The sequence below is a fragment of the Gopherus flavomarginatus genome, chromosome 17, assembly GCF_025201925.1.
Source record: "Gopherus flavomarginatus isolate rGopFla2 chromosome 17, rGopFla2.mat.asm, whole genome shotgun sequence".
Taxonomy (NCBI): Eukaryota; Metazoa; Chordata; order Testudines; family Testudinidae; genus Gopherus; species Gopherus flavomarginatus.
This window is the reverse complement of record NC_066633.1, coordinates 20,043,374-20,063,656: the sequence shown is the minus strand read 5'-3', so window position 1 is coordinate 20,063,656 and position 20,283 is coordinate 20,043,374. Positions and strand designations below refer to the sequence as shown.

The 20,283-nt window shown below is 48.7% G+C and overlaps 1 protein-coding gene across 1 annotated transcript in view; it reads right to left on the bottom strand.

The window, feature by feature from the left end:
* SAPCD2 (suppressor APC domain containing 2) overlaps positions 1-16,822 on the bottom strand; it is a 46,950-nt gene extending 30,128 nt beyond the window's left edge. Inside the window, exon 1 of the mRNA XM_050926390.1 lies at positions 16,309-16,822. Coding sequence (XP_050782347.1) covers positions 16,309-16,822 — 514 coding nt within the window. The remainder of the gene's footprint in view (positions 1-16,308) is intronic.
* Between the last annotated feature and the right edge of the window lie 3,461 nt (positions 16,823-20,283).

Below are 20,283 nucleotides of genomic sequence, written 5' to 3'. Positions count from 1 at the left end.
TCCTCTGATGAACAGAAGCTAGGGACACCATTCTTTACCCTTCCTGGCTAATAGCCATTTATGGACTTAGCCACCATGAATTTACCCAGTTCCCTTTTAAACATTGTTATAGTCCCAGCCTTCACAACCTCCTCAGGTAAGGAGTTCCACAAGTTGACTGTGCGCTGTGTGAAGAAGAACTTCCTTTTATTTGTTTTAAACCTGCTACCTATTAATTTCATTTGGAGACTCCTAGTTCTTGTATTATGCGAATAAGTAAATAACTTTTCCTTATCCACTTTCTCCCCATCACTCATGATTTTATATACCTCTATCATATCCCCCCTTAGTCTCCTCTTTTCCAAGCTGAAGAGGCCTAGCCTCTTTAATCTTTCCTCATATGGGACCCTTTCCAAACCCCTAATCATTTTAGTTGCCCTTTTCTGAAACTTTTCTAGTGCTGGAATATCTTTTTTGAGGTGAGGAGACCACCTCTGTACACAGTATTCGAGATGTGGGCGTACCATGGATTTATATAAGGGCAATAAGATATTCTCTGTCTTATTCTCTATCCCATTTTTAATGATTCCTAACATCCTGTTTGCTTTTTTGACCGCCTCTGCACACTGTGTGGACATCTTCAGAGAACTATCCACGATGACACCAAGATCTTTTTCCTGACTCATTGTAGCTAAATTAGCCCCCATCATATTGTATGTATAGTTGGGGTTATTTTTTCCAGTGTGCATTACTGTACATTTATCCACATTAAATTTCATTTGCCATTTTGTTGCCCAATCACTTAGTTTTGTGAGATCTTTTCGAAGTTCTTCACAATCTGCTTTGTCTTAACTATCTTGAGTAGTTTAGTATCATCTGCAAACTTTGCCACCTCACTGTTTGCCCCTTTCTCCAGATCATCTATGAATAAATTGAATAGGATTGGTCCTAGGACTGACCCTTGGGGAACACCACTAGTTACCCCTCTCCATTCTGAGAATTTACCATTAATTCCTACCCTTTGTTCCCTGTCTTTTAACCAGTTCTCAGTCCATGAAAGGACCTTCCCTTTTATCCCATGACAGCTTAATTTACGTAAGAGCCTTTGGTGAGGGACCTTGTCAAAGGCTTTCTGGAAATCTAAGAACACTACATCCACTGGATCCCCCTTGTCCACATGTTTGTTGACCCCTTCAAAGAACTCTAATAGATTAGAAAGACACGATTTCCCTTTACAGAAACCATGTTGACTATTGCTCAACAGTTTATGTTTTTCTATGTGTCTGACAATTTTATTCTTAACTATTGTTTCAACTCATTTGCCCGGTACTGATGTTAGACTTACCAGTCTGTAATTGCCGGGATCATAGCTAGAGCCCTTTTTAAATATTGGCGTTACATTAGCTAACTTCCAGTCATTGGGTACCGAAGCCAATTTAAAGGACAGGTGTCATAAACAGATAGCTAAGGGTTAATGTCTCTTTCACCTGAAGCACCTGACCAGAGGACCAATCCAGGAAACCGGATTTTTTCAACTTTGGGTGGAGGGAATTTTGTGTCTAAGGTCTTGGTCTGCCTGCCTGCTTTCGCTGAGCTTTGGAGAAGTAGTTTCTGCTTTCTAATCTTCTGTTTCTAAGTGTAAGGACAAAGAGATCAGATAGTAAGTTATATGGTTTCTTTTCTTTGGTATTTGCATGAATATAAGTGCTGGAGTGCTTTGATTTGTATTCTTTTTGAATAAGGCTGTTTATTCATATTTCTTTTAAGCAATTAACCCTGTATTTTGTCACCTTAATACAGAGAGACCATTTGTATGTATTTTTCTTTCTTTTTTATATAAAGCTTTCTTTTTGAGACCTGTTGGAGTTTTCTTTTCTGGGAAACTTCAGGGAAATTGAGTCTGTACTCACCAGGGAATTGGTGGGAGGAAGAAATCAGGGGGAGATCTGTGTGTGTTGGATTTGCTAGCCTGATTTTGCATTCCCTCTGGGTGAAGAGGAAAGTGCTTTTGTTTCCAGGACTGGGAACGGAGAGGGGGAGTCACTCTGTTTGGATTCACAGAGCTTGTGTCTGTGGATCTCTCCAGGAGCACCTGGAGGGGGGAAGGGAAAAAGGATTATTTCCCTTTGTTGTGAGACTCAAGGGATTTGGGTCTTGGGGTCCCCAGGGAAGGTTTTCCAGGGGGACCAGAGTGCCCCAAAACACTCTAATTTTTTGGGTGGTGGCAGCAAGTACCAGGTCCAAGCTGGTAACTAAGCTTGGAGGTTTTCATGCTAACCCCCATATTTTGGACGCTAAGGTCCAAATCTGGGACTAAGGTTATGATATGGTGTGCGGCGGTTACGGGATAGACAAAATCCAGAAGCCAGTAGGAATATTATATTTTTCTTTTCTCTGCTAAGGGCTTTTTAGCAGAGAGAAACAGTTTGCTTTTAAAAGGGAACCAGAGAGAATTTTTTTTTCTGCTCTCTCTGGCAGTTTGTGGCTTGCATGTTAAGCAAGAAGCCATTACCAGACTGTTAAGGGTCTTTTGTGATGCAATAGCTCTCCCATTGAGAGTCATTACCAGCACTATATACATGCAAATAAAGTGGTTTTTCAGGTTTACTTAACATTGAAGATTAGCTAAAGGCACTGTTGCTAGGCAGACTTCAGGAGGCAACAGAGAACCTGCAGTTCAGAAGATAAACACCGGAGGGCACCCCAACACAAGAAAACAGGAATCATGACTTCTAAGGCAAAAATTGAGGCCGAAGAGCAATTCAAAGAAGCTGAACACAGGCGACAACTGGAGCTGAAAGAAAAGGAAGAAAGCATCAAACTGGCAGCCTTCCAAAGAGAACAGGCAGCCAAAGAGGCAGCACACAAAAGAAAACTAGAAGAAGAAGAGATGGCCCACCGAAGGAAACAAGCAGAAGAAGAGTTGGCCCACCGCCGAGAAATGGAAAAACAACAAAAAGAAAATGAAGAGAAGGAAAAACAGAGAAAACATGAACTGGACTTGGCAAAAGCTGGGCTGCATGTGCCAGCCAACCCTAACAACCCGGCGCCAATTATTGCTCCACAGCACAGGAAATTTCCCACCTACAAGGCAGGGGATGACACTGAGACCTTCTTGGAAAATTTTGAAAGAGCCTGTCTTGGGTACAGCATCCCCGAAGACCAGTACATGGTAGAATTAAGGTCACAGCTCAGTGGACCTTTAGCAGAGGTGGCAGCTGAAATGCCTAAGCAGCAAATGAATGACTATAAACTTTTTCAAACCAAGGCCAGATACAGAATGGGGATAACCTCAGATCATGCCCGTCGGCGCTTCAGAACCCAAAAGTGGAAACCAGATGTGTCATTTCCCAAACACGCCTACTACGTTGCAAAAAACTATGAGGCCTGGATATCAGGACACAATGTTAAAACCTTGGAAGAACTGCACCTCCTCATACAAATGGAGCAGTTCTTGGATGGTGTTCCTGAAGACATCACACGGTACATACAAGATGGAAAACCCAAAGATCTCGCTGAGGCGGGGGAGATTGGAGCCAAATGGATGGAAGTGGCAGAAAGCAAGAAAGCTACTGTCAAGGGGAACGATTACCCCAGGGGGCACACCGACCATAAACCCTACAACCGAGGACAGCCAAAGACCCCACATACCACCCAAGTAAAGCCACAGACACCCTACTCTTCCACCTCACCAGTCTCCAGTAACTCACCTCGGCCCAGTGACCCATCAGATGGAAGATGCTTTAAGTGTAATGAACTGGGACATATCAAGGCCAACTGTCCAAAGAACACCATGCGAGTGCAATTCATTACACCATCACACCAAAGATCCCCAGGCCCGGATGCCTTTCAAATACCCTTGGAGCGAAGGGAAAATTTGAGAGTGGGCGGAAAGAAGGTTACTGCGTGGAGAGACACGGGGGCACAAGTGTCAGCTATCCACCAATCCTTCGTTGACCCCAAATTCATCAACCCAAAGGCCAAAGTTACAATTTACCCCTTCATGTCACAAGCTGTAGACTTGCCTACAGCTCAACTGCCTGTCCAGTACAAAGGCTGGTCAGGAATGTGGACTTTTGCAGTCTATGACAATTATCCTATCCCCATGCTACTGGGAGAAGACTTGGCCAACCAGGTGAAGTGGGCCAAGCGAGTGGGAATGGTTACACGTAGCCAAACCAGGCAAGCTTCCAGACCCATTCCTGTTCCTGAACCGTCCACAGACGCCCCGTCTGGGTTACCAGAGACCCAGACAGAGGTAGTGGACCCGGATTCCATGCCAACCACTGAAACAGCCACAACACTTCCAGTCCCAGGCCCGGAACTGGAACAGCAACCAGCACCAGCAAGTGCAACCACATCTTCAAACTCAACGCCAGAGGGCGCCAGCGAGCCAAAACTGGCAGAAGCAACAGACAGCCATACCCAAAAGGCTCAGCCAGAGCCTGACATAACCTCAGGTGCACCAGCGGAGAGCGGTTCACCAGCAACGGAAACAACCCCATCACCTACATTGCTTCCAGAGGGACCAAGCCCAAGTCCACAGTCTGAGGAAGAACTGGTGACCCCAGCCTCAAGGAAACAGTTCCAGACTGAGCAGGAAGCAGATGACAGCCTTCAGAAAGCTTGGGCGGCGGCACAGAGCACCCCACCGCCTCTCAGCTCTTCTAATCGATCCCGGTTTGTTATAGACGAAGGACTTTTATACAAGGAAATTCTTTCTGGTGGACACCGGGAAGAATGGCAGCCGCAAAAACAGTTGGTGGTTCCAACTAAGTACCGGGGGAAGCTCTTAAGCTTAGCCCATGATCATCCCAGTGGCCATGCTGGGGTAAACAGAACCAAGGACCGGTTGGGGAAGTCCTTCCACTGGGAGGGGATGGGCAAGGATGTTGCCAAGTATGTCCGGTCTTGTGAGGTATGCCAAAGAGTGGGTAAGCCTCAAGACCAGGTCAAGGCCCCTCTCCAGCCACTCCCCATAATTGAGGTCCCATTTCAGCGAGTAGCTGTGGATATTCTGGGCCCTTTCCCAAAAAAGATGCCCAGAGGAAAGCAGTACGTACTGACTTTAGTGGACTTTGCTACCCGATGGCCGGAAGCAGTAGCTCTAGGCAACACCAGGGCTAACACTGTGTGCCTGGCCCTAACAGACATCTTTGCCAGGGTAGGTTGGCCCTCAGACATCCTTACAGATTCAGGGTCTAATTTCCTGGCAGGGACCATGGAAAAACTGTGGGAAACTCATGGGGTGAATCACTTGGTTGCCACCCCATACCACCATCAAACCAATGGCCTGGTGGAAAGGTTCAATGGAACTTTGGGGGCCATGATACGAAAATTCATCAACAAATTCTCCAATAATTGGGACCTAGTGTTGCAGCAGTTGCTGTTTGCCTACAGGACTGTACCACATCCCAGTTTAGGGTTTTCACCATTTGAACTTGTGTATGGTCACGAGGTTAAGGGACCATTACAGTTGGTGAAGCAGCAATGGGAGGGGTTTAAGCCTTCTCCAGGAACTAACATTCTGGACTTTGTAAGCAACCTACAAAGCACCCTCCGACACGCTTTAGCCCTTGCTAGAGAGAACCTAAAGGATGCTCAAGAAGAGCAAAAGGCCTGGTATGACAGACATGCCAGAGAACGTTCCTTCAAGGTAGGAGACCAGGTTATGGTCTTGAAGGCGCAACAGGCCCATAAGATGAAAGCATCATGGGAAGGGCCATTCACGGTCCAAGAGCGCCTGGGAACTGTAAACTACCTCATAGCATTTCTCAATTCCTCACTAAAACCTAGAGTTTACCATGTTAATTCTCTCAAGCCTTTCTATTCCAGAGACTTACAGGTTTGTCAGTTTACAGTCCAGGGAGATGATGCTGAGTGGCCTGACGGTGTCTACTACAACGAAAAAAAAGACGGTGGCATGGAAGAGGTGAACCTCTCAACCACCCTAGAACGTCTGCAGCGGCAACAAATCAAGGAGCTGTGCACTAGCTTCGCCCCATTGTTCTCAGCCACCCCAGGACGGACTGAACGGGCATACCACTCCATTGACACAGGTAATGCTCACCCAATCAGAACCCCAACCTACCGGGTGTCTCCTCATGCCCAAGCTGCTATAGAACGGGAGATCCAGAACATGCTACAGATGGGTATAATCCGCTCATCTACCGGTGCATGGGCATCTCCAGTGGTTCTGGTACCCAAACCAGATGGGGAAATACGCTTTTGCATGGACTACCGTAAGCTAAATGCGGTAACTCGTCCGCACAACTATCCAATGCCACGTACCAATAAGCTATTGGAAAAGTTGGGACGTGCCCAGTTCATCTCTACCATAGACTTAACCAAGGGGTACTGGCAAGTACCGCTACATGAACCTGCCAAGGAGAGGTCAGCATTCATCACCCATGCGGGGGTGTATGAATTCAATGTCCTTGCTTTCGGCCTTCGAAATGCACCTGCCACCTTCCAGAGGCTGGTAGATGGTCTACTAGCTGGACTGGGAGAATTTGCAGTTGCCTACCTCGATGATGTGGCCATTTTTTCAGACTCCTGGCCCGAACACCTACTACACCTGAAAAAGGTCTTTGAGCGCATCAGGCAGGCCGGACTAACTGTTAAGGCCAAAAAGTGTCAAATAGGCCAAAACAGAGTGACTTACCTGGGGCACCAGGTGGGTCGAGAAACCATAAACCCCCTACAGGCCAAAGTGGATGCTATCCAAAAGTGGCCTGTCCCAAGGTCAAAGAAACAGGTCCAATCCTTCTTAGGCTTGGCCGGATACTACAGGCGATTTGTTCCACACTACAGCCAAATCGCTGCCCCACTGACCGACCTGACCAAAAAGACCCAGCCAAATGCAGTTAAGTGCACTGATCAGTGTCAAAAAGCCTTTACCCAACTTAAGGCAATGCTCACGTCTGACCCTGTACTCAGGGCCCCGGATTTTGACAAACCATTCCTAGTAACCACGGATGCATCTGAGCGTGGTATAGGAGCAGTGCTCATGCAGAAAGCAACAGATCACAACTTCCATCCTGTCGTGTTTCTCAGCAAGAAACTGTCTGAGAGGGAAAGTCACTGGTCAGTCAGTCCAAAGGAATGCTATGCCATTGTGTACGCCCTGGAAAAGCTACGACCATATGTTTGGGAACAGCGGTTCCAACTACAAACTCACCATGCTGCACTAAAGTGGCTTCATACTGCCAAGGGGAACAACAAGAAACTTCTTCGTTGGAATTTAGCTCTCCAAGATTTTAATTTTAAAATTCAACACATCACAGGAGCTTCTAACAAAGTTGCTGATGCACTCTCCCGTGAGAGTTTCCCAGAATTCAGTAGTTAAAAAGTGTTCTTAAAATGTACAAGTCTGTTAGTTATATACTTAGTAGTATATGTAAAGGTGCATGTGTTGTAGTAATCTGTTTATTTTAAAGTTCTAGAAGGAAATCGCCGCCAGTGAGCTTCCCCACTGTCTGCAATTTGGGGGGCGTGTCATAAACAGATAGCTAAGGGTTAATGTCTCTTTCACCTGAAGCACCTGACCAGAGGACCAATCAGGAAACCGGATTTTTTCAACTTTGGGTGGAGGGAATTTTGTGTCTAAGGTCTTTGTCTGTCTGCCTGCTTTCTCCGAGCTTTGGAGAAGTAGTTTCTGCTTTCTAATCTTCTGTTTCTAAGTGTAAGGACAAAGAGATCAGATAGTAAGTTATATGGTTTCTTTTCTTTGGTATTTGCATGAATATAAGTGCTGGAGTGCTTTGATTTGTATTCTTTTTGAATAAGGCTGTTTATTCATATTTCTTTTAAGCAATTAACCCTGTATTTTGTCACCTTAATACAGAGAGACCATTTGTATGTATTTTTCTTTCTTTTTTATATAAAGCTTTCTTTTTGAGACCTGTTGGAGTTTTCTTTTCTGGGAAACTTCAGGGAAATTGAGTCTGTACTCACCAGGGAATTGGTGGGAGGAAGAAATCAGGGGGAGATCTGTGTGTGTTGGATTTGCTAGCCTGATTTTGCATTCCCTCTGGGTGAAGAGGAAAGTGCTTTTGTTTCCAGGACTGGGAACGGAGAGGGGGAGTCACTCTGTTTGGATTCACAGAGCTTGTGTCTGTGGATCTCTCCAGGAGCACCTGGAGGGGGGAAGGGAAAAAGGATTATTTCCCTTTGTTGTGAGACTCAAGGGATTTGGGTCTTGGGGTCCCCAGGGAAGGTTTTCCAGGGGGACCAGAGTGCCCCAAAACACTCTAATTTTTTGGGTGGTGGCAGCAAGTACCAGGTCCAAGCTGGTAACTAAGCTTGGAGGTTTTCATGCTAACCCCCATATTTTGGATGCTAAGGTCCAAATCTGGGACTAGAGTTATGATAACAGGTTACAAACCTTAGTTAATAGTTCCACAACTTCACATTTGAGTTCTTTCAGAACTCTTGGGTGAATGCCATCTGGTCCCGGTGACTTGTTAATGTTGAGTTTATCAATTAATTCCAAAACCTCCTCTAGTGACACTTCAATCTGTGACAGTTCCTCAGATTTGTCACCTACAAAAGTCTGCTCAGGTTTGGGAATCTCCCTAACATCCTCAGCCGTGAAGACTGAAGCAAAGAATCCATTTAGTTTCTCCGCAACGACTATTGTCTTTAAGTGCTCCTTTTGTATTTCGCTTGTCAAGGGGCCCCATTGGTTGTTTAGCAGGCTTCCTGCTTCTGATGTACTTAAAAAAACATTTTGTTATTATTACCTTTGGAGTTTTTGGCTAGCCGTTCTTCAGACTCCTCTTTGGCTTTTCTTATTACACTCTTGCATTTAAACTGGCAGTGTTTGTGCTCCTTTCTATTTGCCTCACTAGGATTTGACTTCCACATTTTAAAGGAAGTCCTTTTATCTCTCACTGCTTCTTTTACATGGTTGTTAAGCCACGGTGGCTCTTTTTTAGTTCTTTTACTGCGTTTCTTAATTTGGGGTATACATTGAAGTTGGGCCTCTATTATGGTGTCTTTAAAAAGGGCCCATGCAGCTTGCAGGGATTTCACTTTAGTCACTGTACCTTTTAACATTTGTTTAACTAACCTCCTCATTTTTGTATAGTTCCCTCTTTTGAAATTAAATGACACAGTGTTGGGCTGTTGAGGTGTTCTTCCCCCGACAGGAATGTTTTGAATGTTATTGTATTATGGTCACTATTTCCAAGCGGTCCTCCTATAGTTACCTCTTGGACCAGCTCCTGCACTCCACTCAGGATTAAATCTAGAGTTGCCTCTCCCCTTGTGGGTTCCCGTACCAGCTGCTCCATGAAGCAGTCATTTAAAGTATCGAGAAATTTTATCTCTGCATTTCGTCCTGAAGTGAAATGTTTCCAGTCAATATGGGGATAACTGAAATCCCCCACTATTATTGGGTTCTTAATTTTGATAGCATCTCTAATTTCCCTTAGCATTTCATCATCACTACTACTGTCCTGGTCAGGTGGTCGATAATAGATCCCTAATGTTATATTTTTATTAGAGCATGAAATTTCTATCCACAGCGATTCTATGGAACATGTGGATTCACTTAAGATTTTTACTTTATTTGAATCTACATTTTCTTTCACATATAGTGCCACTCCTCCCCCTGCACGACCTGTTCTGTCCTTCTGATATATTTTGTACCCCGGAATGATTGTGTCCCATTGATTGCTCTCAGTCCACCAAGTTTCTGTGATACCTATTATATCAATATCCTCCTTTGTCCCAAGGCACTCTAGTTCACCCATCTTATTATTTAGACTTCCAGCATTTGTGTACAAGCACTTTAAAAACTTGTCCCTGTTTATTTGTCTGCCCTTTTCTGATGTGCTAGATTCTTTTTTATGTGACTGTTTATCATCTGATCCGGCCCTTACATTATCTTCTTCCGTCCTCTGTTCCTGACTATAACCTGGAGATTCCCTATCATCAGACTGTCCCCTAAGAGAAGTCTGTGTCCGATCCACATGCTCCTCTGCAGCAGTCGGCTTTCCCCCATTTCCTAGTTTAAAAACTGCTCTACAACCTTTTTAATGTTTAGTGCCAGCAGTCTGGTTCCACTTCGGTTTAGGTGGAGTCCATCTCTCCTGTATAGGCTCCCCCCATCCCAAAAGTTTTCCCAGTTCCTAATGAACGTAAATCCCTCCTCTCTACACCATCGTCTCATCCACGCATTGAGACTCTGAAGCTCTGCCTGCCTACTTGGCCCTGCGCGTGGAACTTGGAGCATTTCTGAGAATGCCACCATAGAAGTCCTGGATTTCAGTCTCTTCCCTAGCAGCCTAAATTTGGCTTCCAGGAATCTCTCCTACCCTTCCCTATGTCATTGGTACCTACGTGTACCACGACCACCGGCTCCTCCCCAGCACTACACATAAGTCTGTCTAGATGCCTCGAGAGATCCGCAACCTTCGCACCAGGCAGGCAAGTCACCATACAGTTCTCCCGATCATCACAAACCCAGCTATCTATGTTTCTAATGATTGAAACTCCCATTACTAACACCTGCCATTTCCTAGCAACTGCAGTTCCCTTCCCCGGAGAGGTAACCTCAGTGCGAGAGGCAACCCCAGCACCATCTGGAAGGAGGGTCCCAACTATGGGAAGGTTTCCCTCTGCTCCCATTGACTGCTCTGCTTCCCTGGGCCTTTCTTCCTGCTCAACAGCACAGAGGCTGAGCGGAGGTGGGACAATTCTACAGTGTCCCGGAAAGCCTCACCAACATACCTCTCTGCATCTCTTAGCTCCTCCAGTTCCGCCACCCTGGCTTCCAAAGCCCATACATGGTCTCTGAGGGCCAGGAGCTCCTTGCACCGACTGCACACATACGCCACCCGTCCACAAGGCAGGTAATCATACATGCTACACTCAGCGCAATAAACTGGATAGCCCCCACTCTGCTGCTGGGCTTCTGCCTGCATTGTCTCCTAGTTAATGAAAGCGTGGTTGAAAGAAAGGGGGTTTGGAATATGGTTTGGATTATAGGTTTTATGGGGACTACAGGGGAACAGGTAGGACCGACAAGGGACCCCCCGTCCCTTCCCAACTCCCTTGCAAAACTCCCTGTTCGCAAGCCCCCGTTCGCAAGCTTGTGCGCGGCTTTATAAAGCCCTGGCCTGAGTTAATGCTCCGCTCACTGATTAAGGCTCAGTCAATTACCAGAGGCTTCGAGCTTTCAAACCTTCCTTTGAAGCTCACGGCCTCCAACTGCCAGCCACAGCACACGGCCCTTCAAACAACCAAACAAACAGACTGACAAACACAAGCTCAGCACACAGCAAGTAACCCCCAAACACAAACATACACACACTACAGTCAGTCACTTACCCCACAGATGCTGTATTTGCTCCTCCTTCACCTGGAGAACTCCCTTGCAAAACTCCTCGTTAGCAGCCCCTGTTCGCGAGCTCAGAGTGGTTCCGCTCCAGGGCTGTCACTCAGCCTTGGGTGCCGAGAGCCATTGGAACACTCCAGCCCTGGGGCTGGGCCGGAGGTCAGCAGCCACCTGGGCTCAATTGGTTGGGGGGGGGTTTCCCTTCTGTTGTCAATGCAGAGTGAGTGTCCCAGATGGCAGAGCTTTCTGGGGGTGCTGCCCTGGCCCCTTAAAATAAACGGGTGACTTCAGTTCACTTTGGATCGGTTGGATCCCAAAGCTCATTCGCCAAGAGTGGGTTTGGCTCTGCTGCAGGGCTAAGCCGGGTCACAAAGAGCTGGCAGGTGACAGCTGAACTGAAGTGTGACTTCTGTTCCCAGCCTCAAGGAAAGGGCAGCGCTTTTCAGTACCGGGTTTACAATGGAGACTCAGCAGCGCCAGGCCCACACTCAGAAGGGGCCCTGGCGTGGCCGCTCCATTTGTGCTGCGCCCCCAGAGACCAGCTGGCCCCTCTCCACCCCCTGCCCTGGACAGTCCCCAGAGCAGCTCCAGTTCTAGACAATCTCGTGCCCGCCCTGAGGGCCCTGCCTGTCTCCTCAGAGCCGAGCCGAGCTGAGCCACCTGGAACTGGTGCAGAAGTGGGGCCAGATTCAGCCAGTGGGGGGAGGGGAGTGGGGGGGCTTGGCTGGGCCCCTCCAGGCAAGTGGGTCCTGAAGAAGCCTAGAAGGGACAGGCCCTGGCCTGGCTGATCACACTGCTCCCAAGAGTGATTCCCTGCCCCGGGCCACGCTGCTGGCTCAGCCCAGCTGACACTCACCTCGGGGCCCTGCCGGCTTCCCGGGAGCTGCCCCAGGGAAGCACTGCCCTGACCCACCCCTGCACTCCCTCCCCCCACCTTCAGTTGAGGAGGTGAGTAGCGGGAAGGGCAGGGCCAGCCAGGGGCAATGGGGTAAACTGGTCCACCTGGCCCTGTGCTACCAGCATGCCCCTTCCTGTTGGGGGTGGGCCCATGCTGTGCCACACAGCTCCCCTGCCCAGCAACACCTGGATCCACTATGCCCTGCACCCCCTGAACCCCCTATGCCCAAAGCCCCCCTCCAAAAGCCTTCCACCACAAATGCAGTGTTGTCTACACCATCACCCCTGCCCAGCGCCTCCCCACCCACAGCTGCCCAGCAACACACACAGAACCCCCCACTCGCTAGTTTCCCAATACACAGATTTCTCCTCCCTCCCTCCCAGTGCCATTCCTCACAGCCCCACAACTAAACAATGCCCCACACAGACTCCCAGTGCCCTGACACAGATTTCCCCCACTGCCCAGCACCCCTGAACAGCCCCCCACTGCCTAGCACCCCAAAACTCACAAACCTCCCCCACTGCCCAGCGTCTTCCACACACCTCCCAGACACTGACTCCATCACACTCTGCCCCCTTCCCTGGCCGCACAAACCAGCCCTGCTGGGAGGTCTCTGGCTCCTAGGGTCAGAGCGGCGAGGGGGGGGGTGTCTCCAAATTCTTCACGTGCTGCGCCCGCCACATGCATGAGCTCCGTGGCTCCCACTGGCCTGGAGAAGTGCCAGTGGGAGCTGCCGGAGCTGCAGAGTGAGGCTTGCAGGCACCAGCAGCGCACAGAGAGCCCCCCACCCCACCCCTAAGAGCCAGAGGGACCTGCCAGGGGGCTAGGTGGGGAGTCCTGGTGGTGCTTACCTGGGGTGGCTCCCAGGAAGCATCTGGCAGGTCCCTCTGGCTCCTAGGGTAGGGGGGTGCCTGCAAGCCCTGCTTCCTCAGCTCTGATTGGGAAGGATGGAGCCAGTGCAGCATGCAGAGACCCCCCTCACCATCTCTGTGCCTAGGGGCTGCACTGCTGGCTCCTGCCAGCAGGCAGGCGCCAGGAGCTGCCCCAGGAAGCACTGCCAGCCCCGGGACTTCAGGTGCATGCCATGAGCGAACCCCAATATTGGGACCAAGGGCAACCCAACCAATGTGTGGTCAGGACGCAGAACAAATCTCTTAAAATCAGGACTGTCCCAATAATATCAGGACATCTGGTCACCCTAAGGGGTCGCGAGCTGTCAACCTACACTCCAAACCCCGCTTTGCCTCCAGCATTTATAATGGTGTGAAATATATTTTTAAAAGTTTTTCCGTTTATGGCGCGCGAGGGTCACACTCACAGGTCTACGATGTGAAAAGGGGAACCAGTACAAAAGTTTGAGAGCCACTGTCTTAAACTGTGACCCATGAACTACAAGAGGCAGGCAGAGCACTTGCTGGTTCAGCAGTTCAATAGCAGTAGAAGACAACTAAGTACACATGGAATCTTTCCTAATGTTACAGCAATTGCTTAAATGGAAAGTAATAGCAACAGGGATGTAGTGTGATCACAAACAGAAGGGCAGGTGGCCTCCGCAGGCATGAATGGGGCTTGATCCACAAGATAAATCATTCTGTGAAGATGAGGTTCCCACTATATAAAAAAAAAAAAGTTTGAGAGTCTATGTTACCATCAAACTTAACTCTCAATTCGTTCAGTCACATTTGCTCAGCTAGCAGGGGGCCCTTTCGCTGACACACAAGACATGGCGATCAGTCAGTAAACCTGAACTAACATCTTAAAGGCTGCATTTCTAGCCACGAGGCTGATGTCACCAACATTTAGGCAACAGAACAACTATGGGCATGTTAATGTTAAGCCCCTTATATTTCTTGTTCATCACTATAACAAGTCACCACATGATGAGGAATACAAGTTAAAGGTGCACCAGTGATTGCCTGGGAGCTGGAAACTGGAGTCAAGTACATACTGTGTAAGTAATGCACTATAGGGCCTGCTCTGAAATCCATAAAAAGAATTCCGTTGGCTTCATCGGCTTGCATCAGACCCAGAAGTAGTGAATTTTTTGTTGTCTTATATCAGAGGGAGAAACAGGTTTGCATTGCTTGAAACCAGAGCTGCAGGTGTTGGCCCAGACACACCCTGGCCTTCTGCCATCACTACCAGAGCAATCCAGCAGCAGTGGCCCTTTTCATGATTTGAAATTATGAAATTGCTGAATTTCCACAGGTACCACAGCAGCAAACTTCCCCACCTCAGAGGAAGCTTTTTCTTGATCTGAAAACCATCCAAAGGGTCAGATATTTCAGAGCCAATGACCAGATCAGAGCCCAACAGAAAGTAACCTGAACCAAAGTCTTCAGGAAAAGCAGATGAGGCTGCAAGAGAGTGATGGCACATATCCAGTAATCTGCACTCCATGTGAATACTGCTGTTACTCCTCCACATGATTCTGGGGAGCCAGGCTAGAGTCCATTGTACCCCTCAGCACCTCACTTTACCCACTCTCCCAGCCACTGTTCCCAGATTCATTCACACCCCTCAAGGGACCAGAACAGGCTCAGGCAGGGAAAAGAAGTTATATACTGAAGACCGTGGTGGATTTTAAAACCCATAATATTCAACCACAATAAAATCCGGTGCATTTTTATTTTATTTTGGTTTTGTCAGAATGCAAGTTCTCAGAAATAGATGTCAGCTTGGCAGGGGTGGGGGAGGCAGGAGAGGAGCCAGGAAAAGAAGAGATAATAATCATTAAAAAAAAAAAGTCATACTACTCCACAAGCACAACGCAGACAATTGGTATCCACACAGCTGCACACTACTGTCCTTACTCCAGGTGAGTAGTATCTTTGGGCTAGACTGTGATATTCTTGCTCACATAGAATCGTCACTGACATTCTGAGTAAGCCATTATTCAAGGTGCCAAGTAGTTTTCAATGACCCTTTTGAAAGGCCGACAAACTGGTCCTTCCTCTGCATGCAGTGTTGTTGGAGCTATGTCGGTCCCAGGATATTAGCGAGACAAGACAGGTGAGGTGAGATCTTTAATTGGGCCAACTTCTCTTGGTGAGAGAGACAAGCATCAGCGTTTACACACAGCTCTTCTTCAGGTAGTCTCAATGAAGTCAATGGAGCTGGATGCTACTCAGCATGAGGACAGGTGGCAGAGTGTGGTCAGAGAGCAGGGGCCCCAAATCCTGACACCTGCTTATGTGTTTGTTGCCAGTGTAGAGAGACACCCCTGCCCAAATTACTCCTTTTAATTAAAAAAAAAGTCTCTCAACTACAAGCTGTGCAGGCACAGGAGGAGAGAGCAGTCAGGCTGTGAGTTTCAGACCAGGGTGCTGTGAGGGCACTGATCAAGACAAGGGGTGGAGGCCAAGTTCCCTGTAGTTTGCAGGCCATGCAGCAACCTATTCAGCACCATGCAGGTGCTCAAGGAACCCATCCAGGGACCTGCTGCAGCTGGGACAGGGGTACTCCCCACCCCAATCTCCACCTAGCCTGGCCCCCAACCAGCCACATCCAGGGCAACTCTTTCCCAGCCCAGACCTGTTAGGGCCAGGGAAGGGGCAGCACCTATCTTGCAGCCCCAGCCCTCAGAGCTGCAAAGGCTGGAAAAGGCACCTCTCCCCCCACCCCCAACACCCAGGTGCTGCTGAAGGGGGAGAGAGAGCTGGGGGGAGTCCTCTCTCCCTGCCATAGCCGCTAAGCACCCTCCTGTACCCCCAACCCCAGCCCAAGGCCCACACCCCCAGCCAGAGCCCTCACAGACCATATACTTCAGTCCTCTGCCCTAGCCCTGGGCACCTCATCCCCAGTCAGAGCCCTCACCCCAACCCTCTGCCCCAGTCACACCTCACCCCCATCTTGGTGCACACAACAAAATTCATTCCGCACCTGGCAGGAGCAGTGGGCCAGGTGCGAGCCGAAGGCTGGGAGAGGCAGGCAGCCTGCGCAGAAGTTGCCGAGAGCGGGCTCCAGCCCCAGGAGCGGAGAGGGGAAGCGGGTCTGGCTCAATTCAGCCAGCACCAGGGGCCCAGCGAGGCGCAGACACCCCCCACCCCCGGGCTGCGGATCTGCGGCCCGTCCCTCCTTCACTCACCTCTGCTCCTGCCCCGGCTCTCCCCCTCGGCCCGGGGCGCGGGGACTCCCGGCGGGCTGGGGATCTTCTCCATGCTCCGGGACGCGCTGCCGGCGAGCCCGCTCGAGCACCTGCCCTTCTCCGCCAGCGGCCTGGGCTCCCCTTGCCCTCGGCCCGGCCCGCCCTTGGGGGCAGCGGGGCGCGCCTTGCCGTGGGGGTCGCATCCTCCCGGGGCCGGCCGGGCCGCTTTCCCCCCGTTCGCCGGGCTCAGCAGCGAGGCCCGGAGCCCCAGCACGAACCTCTCGAAGGTGAGGTAGCCGCTGGCCGGGGCCGCCTGCCGCAGCCCCTCCAGCACGCCGGGGGGGAGCTCCCGGGCCTCGGCCCCCTGCCAGCGGGACTCGATCTCCCGCAGGTGCACGTAGCCCCGCCGCCGGTCATCCAGGATGTCGAAGAGGGTCCGCAGGCTTTGCAGGAAGGCTCTGGGCAGCCCCTCCGTGCCGCAGGGCAGCGAGCGAGCCCCGCGCTCCGGAGCCATCAGGGCCCGGGGCAGCGGCGGGCTCTGCGCGCTGGAAATTGTTACACCGAGTTCCGCGGGGAACGCCGCCCGGCTCCGGGATTTTGTGTCATTTTTTTTTTCTGAATGGGGCACCCCTTTCGGTGACGTCACTGTATTAGCATTCTCCTTTTCCATTGGCTGGCGATGGGCAGCCCCGCAGGCTGATTGGCTGAGGAGGAAGCTGGCCGGTTTGATTTTCCAGCGCGGCAGGCCGGCCCTGCAGCTTGGTGTCATTTAAAACCTAACCCAACCCAAAGAGCCCCCTCCAATGGGTCGCTGAGACCCCCCTCCAGCCGCCCTCTCCATCCCCCCGTTCATGTTGGGTTTCCCTCCGCCATGGGGGAAAGGCCGGGGCAGGGGATATTTTCTACTCAATCAATGCACTCAAATCCCCAACTTTGAGTGTGTTCAGACAACAGGGAGCTCCTTTGTGAACAGTCCGGATAGGACCCCTATATCCCCTATCGTCACTTACACACTAGTGCTCCCTATGGCTGTGACACTCGCAGCACCCATCGCTGAACTTCACCCACCACCAGGAATCCTAGATTTCAGAAGGTTGCCCTGAGGTTGAGTGGGCTGGGGGTGGCCCCCTTACGCCAAGCCACGGGCAAAAGCCTTGTCCCTATGCTGAGATAAAGTCCTGCAACTTGCTCTTCCTCCTGCGGTTAAGGGTTGTGTCTGTGGGTTTCAGTGAGTCATTTAAAACCTCACCTACACATTCCCCCCCTCGTTTTAAATGCATCAGTTCACTCAGATTGACACAGACCTTGAGACAGCCATGTTTATCTGGGAATAAAACAGCCTAGAAAATTCTGCTGCAACCCTACCAAAACAGAAGTCAGGCTGTTGGCATCTATGCTCCTAGCAAAGGACACTACTTGCATGAATGCCATTCTTTCCTGTGCTCATCCTGTGTACCCTGCTCTTATAAACAAGAAGGAAAATCATATGTGGATCTATTCCTCTGAAGTACCTGTACTACCAGCAGATACATAATGTGTAAACTCATATGTCCACAGTTCTTAACAAAGCTGCTAGGTCTTATTTTAGGTGGACCTGATTTGAGCTTCTCCCAGCAACAGTCAAGTCATTTCTTACATTTTAGTTTCATCTTTGTGGAGACTTGAGAGGGCCATAAATTATCTACAGCTTTTTCTTTTTTCGTGTATTAAATATGAGTCTTCCCCACATTTTGAATGAGAGACTGAAATGAACATGCTGGTTTTCTTTTGACTTTCATAAAGTCTTAATGGCCCCAGATATCTTTGTGCAACAGTATAATCATGGATGTTGGCTGAGCTTTGGGAAAAGTGTAGTTAATTCACTGCTGCTGCAATCACTCAACAGGGATGGCACATGCATGTTTCCATAGGTCCTACAGGATTAGTGTCTATTCTCAGTGATGGACTGTAAGATTTGCGTGGTATGTTATGCATGTGTGATCTATTTATTTAAAATCTCTGTCTTATTTCAGGCTAATAATATGATCACACATTGAGAGAGGTCATGAAAATGTGAAACTGTTCATAATGCTTCTAGCCCAGCATAGAAGTGATTTAAGTACTTTGAACCTCTAATTGTTTTTCAGCCACCTATGTTAAGTGATAGGAGCCTCAGGCTAGTTCCCGGTGGGCAGGTGTCCTCATAAAAACAAACAAACCCAGTGCCAGTTTGAGCCAAAACACCATTGCTGCATTGTAACAGGAGCAAATCCTCTTTTCTTATAGCAGAGGATTCATCTTACTGGTTCCATGACTGTAAATCTGTTTATATGGTACAGAGCTAAATCATCCAACCGTCTCATTTTAAAGATCTCATTTCAGCCAAGAAACAGTGTAACTTCAAGTCCTCTGTTACTTGAGTTCACTCTGAAAGGCAAATTCTCCTCCCTCAATGACGACTGACTTTTTGGTACCAAACAAGATGATCATATCAGCCTGATATTTTCTCTGTACTGCTCTGCAAATCCTCCTCCCTGCTGTTTGAACCGGTGAACAGTGGATCAGAGGAAGCACCCTTTATTTTATCTGTGTTTTTTCTTTTCCTAGAAAATTTCCTAACTTTAAATACTTCTTCAACCCTAAGCACAGACCCTGCAAGAATGTAAAGTGCAACTTTGCTCTAAAAATGGGATAATGAGACCCAATGTTTCCCATCTCTCAGTAGCTCGAGAGCAAATCTGCTCAGTGACCAAGGACAAATGTGTCAGGATGAAGCTCCAGGAGAAGCATTGTGCACAGCTTAATATGAGTCAACAATGTGATACTGTTGCAAAAAAAGCAAACGTGATTCTAGGATGGATTAACAGGTGTGTTGTAAACAAGACACGAGAAATCATTCTTCCGCTTTACTCTGCGCTGGTTAGGCCTCAACTGGAGTATTGTGTCCAGTTCTGGGCACCGCATTTCAAGAAAGATGTGGAGAAATTGGAGAGGGTCCAGAGAAGAGCAACAAGAATGATTAAAGGTCTTGAGAACATGACCTATGAAGGAAGGCTGAAGAAATTGGGTTTGTTTAGTTTGGAAAAGAGAAGACTGAGAGGGGACATGATAGCAGTTTTCAGGTATCTAAAAGGGTGTCATCAGGAGGAGGGAGAAAACTTGTTCACCTTAGCCTCCACTGATAGAACAAGAAGCAATGGGCTTAAACTGCAGCAAGGGAGATTTAGGCTGGACATTAGGAAAAAGTTCCTAACTGTCAGGGTAGTTAAACACTGGAATAGATTGCCTAGGGAAGTTGTGGAATCTCCATCTCTGGAGATATTTAAGAGTAGGTTAGATAAATGTCTATTAGGGATGGTCTAGACAGTATTTGGTCCTGCCATGAGGGCAGGGGACTGGAATCGATGACCTCTCAAGGTCCCTTCCAGTCCTAGAGTTTATGAGTCTATGAGTCTATGAGCTTTCAAAGGATTAATATAGCTCCCTCCCCAGGTTTTGCTCTTGGTGTGCTTCTGGAACAATTTGTATAGGGGGTGCGGAGAGCTATTGAACCAAACTGTAAACTCTGTATATGATGAAACCACTTCAAGACAAGGGGTGTGGCAGCACCCCTAGTTTCAGCACCTATGGATCCAAATTCAACTGTCAGTTTCCAGTTACAGTTTTCCTTTCCAGTCTCAGGCCTGTGAAAGGCCCTATGTGTGGATACAACTGCTGGGAATTCTCAAAGAACTGGGAAATCCTGAGCATAACCTCAGATTAGGCTGGTAGCTGCAGTCAGCAAGCTCACAGTCAGTTATCCTTGGAAAAATGTCCTTCCTCCACCCCCATCTTTGTGATCGCTGGAGGCTTTGAATCTATTTGACTCTTAGTGCAGTAAACACTTGGATATATAGTGCTGGGATGTAATGCTGTAATGTGTTGTGATTATGAATCGAGGCACCATTTTTTCCCTTTTGCATGGAAATGTTAGTTCAGATTTGCCCACAGTGAACT